Genomic DNA, 10,366 nt, shown 5'->3' with positions numbered 1-10,366 from the left:
ACCCAGGAGCCATCGCGCCTCCTGGGCGGTGCTCAGTTCCGGTCCTTGGAGGAAACACACTGACACAGAGAGCTCGGAGAACTCTAGAATTGCCTGGAGCGTTCGGCGCCTGGCGGGGGTCCGAGTACAGAACTACATTTCCCAGTGTGCAGCGGGTTCTGGGAAGGCGTTTTTGGTCTCCCACAGGACTAGGGAGTCGCCGCTGTCGATGTCGCTGCTGCTGCCGCGGGCGCAGGTAAGTTAGGGTACTCGGGGCGCGTGGGCGTCTCTCTGGGCGACAGCTTTTCACTACTGGCCTCGGGTGCCGGGACGCCGGTCGGGCTTGGGACCCGCGAGCTGAGGTCTGGGCCGGACGACTCGGGGGGCTGGTCGGCGGTCGGCGGCCGGCTCTGTGGAGTGTGTGGTGGGAGCCAGGTTGCTCCAGCTGAAGCTGAGGCGGTGAGGGGGGCGGATGGCGACTTCTGTGGGGGTGGGCCTAGGCAGTTTGTGAGTCCCAGAAGCGCTTTTCTGTCAGCACCCTGACGTAGAGTCCTGGCTCCGCTCCCCACAACTTTCCTCCCCACAACTTGCGACCCTCTTCACTTTTCCAATTGTGCTTCCACCTTAACGACACTAGAATAGGCGCGGTGTGGTAGGAGATTGCTTTGCTGTTTTGACCCGGGTTATTTATTTATTTTTATTTTTTTTAAAGGCTTTTACTAACAAAGGTCTGGACTTTCGGACACTTAAATGCATTTCAGATTCTCTAAGGAATATGACCAGGAAGTCCTCTGCGCCTCAGGTTTTATGTGTGTGTGTGTGTGTGTGTGTGTGTGGTATACCACACACACACACACACACACACACACACATATATAATATATATATTTTTTATCCTGCACTTGTTTACCACCGAAGCCTTATTCATTCTCTCTGGAGCAGACGAAAATAAAGAAAAAAAACAACCCCAACTTGAACTTTCTCTCAGGCTGTCCTGCGTGGGACTGTCTTGAACGTTAGAGGCAGGAGGGAAGGTTCTCTGGTACAAAACTCACACTTGGAGTTAGTAAAGTGAAGTCCTTGCACACGGTACGCTTTTCCCCTCCTCTGTTGGGAAACCGTGTGATGGATGGTTTGCTACTCTGAAATGCTGTCTGGAAGTTTGCTCTCTCGTTGTCCTTCCTAATTGGAATGTTTGAAGGTGGTCTTCCTTCCCCAGTTTAATGTAAACTTTGTCCCCACCAATCTTTTCCAAGTTCTAAAGCCCTTGAGGGCTACTTAATCTCGGTGGTACTTATCTCGGTGGTCAAGTATTTGCTTAGCTCCTCCGCCCAGGCAAAGGTCAGAAGCCTGGCCCCACCCAGCACCTAAAGGCCTTTTAACCCACCTCCCCTTTTTGACTAGTAGTCCTATATGGGGAGTTGACTAACAATTAAAAGGAAGACAGTCACACATATTACAATCAATAGAAATGGTAACTAGGACCGAAGAGGTGGCTCAGTAGTTCCAGTGACTCTGCTATTGCAGAGGACTCTTATCAATTCCCTGCATCCACTTGGCAAATATCTGTAACTCCAGGTCCAGGGGATCTGCCGCCCTCACCCAGACATGAATGCAGACAAAACACCAATGCACATAAATAAATATTATATTAAAAAAAGAAATGGTATTATTTTTAACTTACAGAACACTGCACCCCACCTCACCCCTCCCTCACTTCTCCCTCTGCTTTTGGGTGTCTAAGCACTGTGTCTTATCTCTAAATGATATCCTCAGTACTTGGTTGTTTTTTTTTTAATATATAAAAATAGTAAATTATTAATTTGAGAGCTTGACTCGACATTTTAACCTTATTTAACACCAGCTAGAAAACAGATGACAACAATTAAGTGTCAGCATGGGGATTCTGTGGCAGTTTTAGTTCAGAATTTCTAAGCATGAAAGAATTTTCTGTTTAAAGACTTAGCGAGTATATTAAGTATCAGTTGCATTACTGCATAAGTTATCTTATATTTTTGTTTTGTTTTTTGTTTTTCATGGCAAGGTTTCAGAACAGTGTAGGTCTGTCTGTCCTGAAATGCACTATAGCCCATGCTGGCCTTTTATTCAGAGATCTGACTGCCACTGCCTCTGCCTCTGCCAGTGCTGGGACCAAAGGTATGCACCACCAATATCTGGCTGCTATCTCATATCTTAAAGCAACAATAAACATAATTTCAACAGTTTTTGTGGATCGGGAATTAAAAATGAACTTCCTGGCTTTGGGTCTTTAATGGGGATACACTGAAGCTACCTGGTAGGCCCACGGTCATGTAAAGACTTGACAAAGGTCAGCTTCAAAGTTACTCTCCTGCCAGAAACTTGGTTTTGGTTCTTGGCCTATTTGAGTGACTATGCTGTGGAAATGTTAGTGAAATAAGCCCTTTCCTCCTCAAGTTACTTTTAATCATGGTTTTTATTATAGCCAGTAGAAATCCTAGATAATATATACCATGCAGTGATTTTGATTATACAGGTTATCCCTGTTTATGATGGAAGACACTATATAAGCATTATAGCACTGAAAGCTGCAGTGTTTTCCGTGAACCATCTTATGGTAGGGCTTTTTAGAATTTTTCTACCTTTGATCCCTTTTTACTTGAAATGGTTTTATTGGACTCAGGGTCATAGGGACTTAAAATATATACAAATGTTTCTGAAAATCTTTATATATGTAATTTTACCATTAAAGGTAAAAGCAAGTTTGTGTGCTAACGATTGTGTGCTTATTTTTTTTTTTAATGATTTCAATCTTGACTGGATATTTGATACTGCAAGAAAATCTTAACATTTCAGAGTTGATTGATTGATAGTTTGATTTTTATAATCATCAATTCTGAGAACATTGCTTCGCATAAACAGTAATGCATACCAGTAGAATTATGTCTAGGATCATTTCAAAATAGGTTGGACTTTTTTCTACCCTCAAACCAAAATTAATTTTTTTAAATATGAAACTAAAATAAACAACTCAAACAGCAATTTGCACACATTCTAAAAGATATAATAATTAAATGCTTACATGCTAAAGAATTGCTATAGGAAGATACTAAACTACTTTGTTTAAAACTCTTTGTTTGATGTAATCAAGCCATTATTAATATGCTTCTATAAGAGCAGGAATATTTTGCATGTCCAGTAAAAAAAACACTGCAGCTCATGATATATAGTAGTCATGAATCTGAGCCCAGGTGTTTCAGCCAGCATTAGTTGGGGTTTTGTGGGTATGTAGGCATGGAAAATGCAAAGTGCACAAATTCAAGGCTGCAGTGAAGTCATAGAGTATAGTGCTGGAGAGCATGGCTACCTAGGATTTATTACACATGATTTTCAATATTTTAGTCTTTGTGAAACTTTTTATTGTTGCCAATATAGGGTTGTAATCCATAATTTTAGAAGCCGGAATTTTGAGAACTGCTCACATTGGAAGTCCTCCTTAGTTTGTTAGTCTGCATAAAAGGAATGTGAACTTCACTCTTGTATGAATATAAAGTATGTTGTAGCACACATAGATGCTGTGCTTGCTAATTTTAGGTTAAGTTGACATAGGCTGGAGATATACCTGGAAAGAGGGAATCATAATTGGGAAAATGTCTCCATAAGATTGGTCTGTAGGCAATTCTGATGGGCATTTTCTCTTTTGTTTTTTTGAGAACTTAGAACTTCTGGACTCAGTCTGTCAGACCTCAGCCTTTAAGTATCTTGGACTACAGATAGGCATGGACCACCATGGCAGGCTGGATTTTTTTTTTTTTCTCTTCTTGTGCCTTTCACCCTGCTAGAATGAAATTCTTTAGACAAGAGAAAAGAAGATTATTATAAGCCAGAAGGTTTAGCATGAATTCAGCTGTTAACCATAAACTATATTTGAAGGCTAACATTTTTTGGTACTTAAGAGATGGTTCTTACAAGTTTGTTGACTGTTCATGTGTTAATGTTTTAAAGTTCACCCCCCCCCCCATTAGCATTTTTTTCTTCAAGTTCATTAAATCTTATTTATTTATTTATTTATTTATTTATTTATTTATTGAGATAGGGTCTCACTATGTAGCCTGCCACTGCCTCCTGAATGATGGGAGATCTTATTTTATACAGTTTTACCTGTTTAGATCATGAATGACCAGGAGTAATTGAAATTACTTGGCTTATAGTGTTTGTTAGATTTATATTGTCATTGCCAACTATTACCTGTTCCTTGGACTTCACTTTCATGTTGTCCTGTCCCTACAGACCTGGTGATGTTTCCAGTCTTGGACTACTGTACCCCAGCACAGGATGCTGCTTTGTACTACCAGTGCCCAGAAGTTTGAGACTGTTTATGACCATAAGGTATGGCAATGCTTGTCTTACATTTTTCTTTTAGATTTTTTTGTTTTGTTTTGTTTTGTTTTGTTTAGGTTATTTGCTAATGAATGGTATTCACTTGGTCTCAAGAAGGTCTGGAAAAGTAAAACTGGGTTAAGAAATGGACAGAGAACCTGTGATTTAAGAAAGAGTTGGAAATAGCTCAGAATACAATGTTGATACACTGAGGAAAAAATTTCCCCAGTCATTCTCCCAGTCAGTCATGAATATTTCTCCAGTTTTTTGCTTTGTTCTTTTAAATAGAGTCTTTCTTTGAAGAACTTATTATGTAGCTCTGTGTGCCCTAGGACATGTAGCAATCCTGTTGTAGCTTTTGAAGTGCTAGGATTATAGGCATATTTTATCTATTAAGGTTTTTTTTTTTTTTTTGAAAACTTATAACTAAAAACTAAGTTTTTAATGTAGCATACTTTTCAAGAAACTCTAGGTCTGGCAACCATATAGATATTGATTTAGATCCAACTATATACAACCTTGTGCAAAGTATTTAAACATTTTTATTGCTTACTGTATGTGCCTAAGAGTGGGAGCATGTGTATCAGTGTATCATGTGTATCAGTATGTCATGTGTATCAGTGTGTCATGTGTATCAGTGTATCATGTGTATCAGTATGTCATGTGTATCAGTGTGTCATGTGTATCAGTGGAAATGAGAGGGCACTCCTGCCATGGGATTAGGAGATGAAACTTAGGTTGTCAGGCTTGTGCGGGAAGCACTTGTGTCCAGTGAGCCATCTCACCAGCCTCAAAGTAGTTTTTATATCCCTTTGGTTCCTTAAAAGTTCTAGGGTAAGTTAGCTTTATTTTACAGAAGATGAAACTGGGACTTAGACAAATGTATCCAGTTTGTTTGAAGTATCACATAGTTCGTGACAGTGTATTAAGAAATGAAGAATTACAGTAATCTATTTTCAGATGTAGATAGGGCAAAATAAGCAATGTTTTAGGCAAATGCTGATCTTATGCTTAAAGAAGGCAGAGATTGAAGGCATTGTCTTAAGGAGCATTCCTGAGAAGTTGCTGGATACCTGAAAGAGCAAGGAAATATGAGTAGAGACAAGTGAACTAGTGAGAGAACTGTATGTTGAGGAGTGGTTGGTACCCAGAGGGCCTTTAAAGCTTCCATCAAGGGCAAACATAGACTCAAAGGCAGCCAGTGATTCAGAAGTTCCTGAGTCTTTGGAAACCTGCAGGGCAATCTGATAGCCAGGAGGAAATGCTTTTGGGTATTTTTTTTGGGGGGGGAGGGGGTAAGCATGTCTTGTGGGAGTTCTGTGCCCTTAGCATCACTAGATAAGCCTGAGATTCCCAGTGAAATAAAGTTGTTCTTTTTCCTTAGCGAAGGAAAGGAAAATCAGAGTTCCTGTGAGTCTGTGCTTTAGCCTTTGCTGTGCTGGATATATCAAGAAGATGAAAATAATTTTGTGACCCTTCAGGCCTATATAGATAAGGGAAGAATGGCTTGTGATATACTTTTTTGATGTGTTAAAATATATGTTTTAAATGTTTATTTTAGTTTTTAAAGATGTCTCTCAAAGAATCTTGTGGAAAGGAAGAAAAGTCTCAGAAAAAACAGACTACCTCTTCACCAATTTTTGATGAAGTAAGAATTTTAATTTGCTGACTTAATGATACCTTTTTTAAAAAAATGTGTAATGAAAAAAATGCACCTTAATGTTACTGTGAGCTGTGAAACTTTATTGCAGATCTATGAGGTAGTTACTTTTATTATCCAAATCACAGATAAGAACTTGAGGCTTGGTGAGTTTTCTTGCTCTTCTGTATGTGCTTGCTCTCTTCAAGACTGGCAATGGGTTCTGTGTCGCTAACTCCACAGTTCACTGTGAGAACAGTCTGCCCAGACATCCCAGCAGTGTTAACGATGCATTTTCCTTGAAGCACTCTCCAGACTCGACTTCTGAGATACTTTGCTTTCTTAATTTTCCTTGTCTCTTGGTGACTGTTTCTCAGATTTCTTTTTTTTTTTTTTTTTTTGGTTTTTTTCGAGACAGGGTTTCTCTGTGTACCCCTGGCTGTCCTGGAACTCACTCTGTAGACCAGGCTGGCCTTGAACTCAGAAATCTTCCTGCCTCTGCTTCCCAAGTGCGCCACCACCACACCACTGCCTCAGATTTCTTTTGCTGGTTCCTTCATATATTTTTTCTTGAAGCCAGCTCTTCAAGGCATTGCTACTGTGGTACAGTCCAGCTTTAGACTCATTATCCTTCTGTCTTAGCTGTCCTAAGAGCTGGGGTTATAGGTGTGTATCAGCACACACAGCTCTTACCCATTTCCCTCTTTTATCTCTTGCTCTCTCTTTCCCCCTCTCTCTTTTGTTTTGTTTGTTTGTTTTGTTTTTGGACAGGATATCTCTATATATAGCCCTGGCTCTCCTAGGTAGACCAGGCTGACCTTGAACCTAAAGAGATCTACCTACCTTGCCTCTCAAGGAGTTCATTTTCTTAAGCTATAACCTTTCAAGTACCCAAGCTCAGTTTTCCTAATTTAGTCAACTATAGTTCCATTCTTTTGGATCAGGCCCAAACTTGGTACATACAGCTAGTCCATAATTAGTTTCTGTCAATTTTTCTTTTTAAGATATTCATAGTCTTAACCATTTCCATTCCTTCTGTTACCATGATCTTAGCAAAGAATTTGTTTTCCTTAGTTATTCCATTGGTTTCTTAGTTCTTCTCCCTGCCTTTGCCTCCTCATGGTTTTTTTGTAACACAGCGGCCCATGTGGTCCTATATAATAAGAGTCAGGTTACGTCCCGTCTCAGCTCTGTACTTTCTTGTGGACCCTCATGTTAAAAGCCCCTTCTGGGACCAGGAAGGTTATCTACTCTCCCCTCTTTACCATTCCTTTCTTGAGTGCTTGGACTACAAATATGTACTTATGTGGTGCTGGAGATTGCACACAGGGCCTTAAATATGGCAGACAAGCCATTTACCAACTGAGCTACATACCCAGCCCCTGTCTCTTTACTTGGTCTTTTCTATTCAGCTTGTCAGTGGAGTTTTTTAAGAATACATTTAAAAATTGCATATCTTCCTACTTACAGCTCTTTATCTTTCTTGTCCAACTTCTCTATTGTATTTTATGTATAGCATTATCTAACATGCTAAACATAGTAGGTATTTCTGTATTTCTTCACTAAGTTTAACCTTTATGGAGCTAAGTACTTAGGGTTTATTTTATTTTTTTTAAGATTCAGCTTATGGTCTGCTATATCTTTGGTAAAATAGTAGGTACTTCAGACCTACTTCAGCCTTTTAAGTTTAAGATCCACTGAAAATGGGATGTAACGTTTTGTCGTACAGCCTGGATCCCACTGTGGCAATCCATCTCACTGTGTTCTTACCTGACTGTCTGTATGTCACCTCTGGTGTGTAAGCACCCAGGGATCTCATCTCTCCTTCACTCTTCTTCCTTCTAGTTGAGTCTCCCTTCTTATTAAAATTTGTGTCTCTCAAGTATTCTGAGATTATTTTTAAATGAAAATGTCAACTTATAATAGTGATTAAGTCATGCTTGATTTTGTGCTTCTTTTCTTCATTTTTTTTCTCCTGAATGACATTCTTAGGACAAGAAAGAGGGAGAAATCTCAGCAGGTTCTATTAGTTCAGAACACAGTGGTAAGCCTGTTTCAACCAAGAAGAGGAAACTGGTAAGTATTCAGATACCATAACTCAATGAATATTATTTTTCTTGGTTTTTTTTTTTTCTTTTTCTTCAAGAGATTGACTCTTACTATGTTGCTGAGCCTTGAGCTCTTGGATGAATGAGTTTTTCTGAATGAGCCACTCTTCCCAGTGGCTGGAACTAGGCTTACACTAGGACATAGTCAAGTTTTAATACATAGTTAGAGGGTTATGATACAAAATTTCTCTCTGTATTTTTCTATAATTTTTTCTATTATGCTTAGTTTGTGGGAAACCAATGTCTTGTTTTTCCTTTTTATTTGCCACAAGTACTATATTAGGTTTTTACTTCTTTGTCCATATGAATGTGTACATATGTGCATGGAGGCAAGAAGCCAATGTTGACTATCTTCCTCAGTCATTCTCATCTTCTTGTCTGAAGCAGAGTCTCTCACTAGACCTGGAGCTTCCTGATTTGGCTAGGCTGATTGGCCAGTAAGCTCCCAGGGTTCACTTGTCATCACCTCCACAGTGCTAGGTTACACCTGTAATACCAGCACTCAGGCAGCTAAGGCCAGGATGATTGCTGTAAGTTTGAGGTTAGCCTAGGTTAAATTACACAGCTATAGTTCAGCCTGGGGTATAAAGCGAGATTCCCATTTCCAAAGGAAGGAAGGAAAGAAGGAAGGAAGGAGGGAGAAGGAAGGAAGCAGTAAAAATAGGTTACAAAATATTAAAATGGTAGTTTTACACTGCAAGACTAGAGCTTGTTCTACATGAATAAGTAGTGAGTGAATGTGAATGCCTTGTGCAATACTATATATTAAAGTTTAAAAGTTCTATATACTTAGGCTGTTTTATATATATATATATATATTAAAGCATTTTTTCAATAGTAGAGCAACCTTAACTTAATGTAACCTTTTACAATTTATAACTTTAGCACTTAGCCTTTCAACTCATTTGTAATAACAGTTTAAAACACACATTATTAAATGTATGAAATACTATTTTGTATCTTTCTATTAATTTTTTCTATGTAACTTTAATTTTTTCTTTAAAAATTTTGGTTAAAAACTTATATACATGGAGACAGACAGACATACATTGCCAGTTTCCACACAAGGTTAGGGTCAGAATCTGGCACATGGTGCTGTCATCTTTTGTGATATTAGTTTCTTCTTTGCACATACCTCCACAGACTTGCCTGAGACTGTTTTTGAGGGCTATCATCTTAGAAATGTGTTTGTAGTTCTCTTGTTTTGTCATCATAGATTTGACTTTTTTTCCCTTTTTTTTTATTGAATATATTCTTCATTTACATTTCAAATGTTATTCCCTTTCCTGGTTCCCCCCCCCCCCAGAAAACCTCCAACCCCCATCCTCCCTCCCCCTGCCTCCATGAGGATGCCCCTCTACCCAACCCACTCCCACCTACCCCCCTCCCTTGATTTCCCCATGGTGGGGCAACTATCGAGCCTTCATAGGACCAAGGACCTCTCCTCCCACTGATGCCTGACAAGGCATTCCTCCACCACAAATGTGGCTGGAACCATGTGTACCCCTTGGTAGATGGCTTAGTCCCTGGAAGCCCTGGGAGGGGGGTCTGATTGGCCGACATCGTCCTTCCCATGAGGCTGCAAACCCCTTCAGCTCCTCCAGACCTCCCTCCAACTCCTCCATTGGGGACCCTGCGCTCAGTCCAGTGGTTGGCTGCTAGCATCTATCTGCCTCTGTATCTGTAAGGCTTCTTTCGGCAAGCACTTCTTAGCATTCACAATAGTGTGTGGTTTGGTGACTGTTTATAGGATGAATCCCCAGATAGGACAGTCTCTGGATGGCCTTTCCTTCTGTCTCTGCCCTATACTTTGTTTCCATAATTGTTCCTATGAGTATTTTGTTCCCTTTCTCAGTAAAACCGAAGCACCCACACTTTGGTCTTCCTTCTTCAGCTTCATGTTGTCTGTGAATTGTATCTTGTTTATTCTGAGCTTTTGGGCAAATATCCACTTATCAGTGAGTGCATACCATCTGTGTTCCCTTGTGATTGGGATACCTCACTCAGGATGACACTTTCTAGTTCCATCCATCCATTTGCCTAAGAATTTCATGAATTCATTGTTTTTAATAGCTGAATAGTACTCCATTGTGTAACTATGGAGTTAAATGTGTAAAATACCACATTTTCTTTATCCATTCCTCTGTTGAAGGACATCTGGGTTCTTTCCAGCTTCTGGCTATTATAAATAAGGCTGCTATGAACATAGTGAAGCATGTGTCCTTATTACATGTAGGAGCATCTTCTGGGTATGTGCCCAGGAGTGGTATAGCTGGGTCCT

General features: G+C 39.8%; 1 protein-coding gene across 1 annotated transcript in view; it reads left to right on the top strand.

Moving 5' to 3' along the window:
• The first annotated feature begins 36 nt into the window (after positions 1-36).
• Swt1 (SWT1 RNA endoribonuclease homolog) overlaps positions 37-10,366 on the top strand; it is a 52,219-nt gene continuing 41,889 nt past the window's right edge. Inside the window, exons 1-4 of the mRNA XM_052201100.1 lie at positions 37-235; positions 4,249-4,347; positions 5,900-5,986; positions 7,970-8,053. Coding sequence (XP_052057060.1) covers positions 4,294-4,347; positions 5,900-5,986; positions 7,970-8,053 — 225 coding nt within the window. The 5' untranslated portion in view covers positions 37-235; positions 4,249-4,293. The remainder of the gene's footprint in view (positions 236-4,248; positions 4,348-5,899; positions 5,987-7,969; positions 8,054-10,366) is intronic.

This window comes from Apodemus sylvaticus, chromosome 12, assembly GCF_947179515.1.
Source record: "Apodemus sylvaticus chromosome 12, mApoSyl1.1, whole genome shotgun sequence".
In the NCBI taxonomy this organism is placed as follows: domain Eukaryota; kingdom Metazoa; phylum Chordata; class Mammalia; order Rodentia; family Muridae; genus Apodemus; species Apodemus sylvaticus.
The sequence above is the reverse complement of the archived record's forward strand: the minus strand, read 5'-3'. Positions and strand labels throughout refer to the sequence as shown.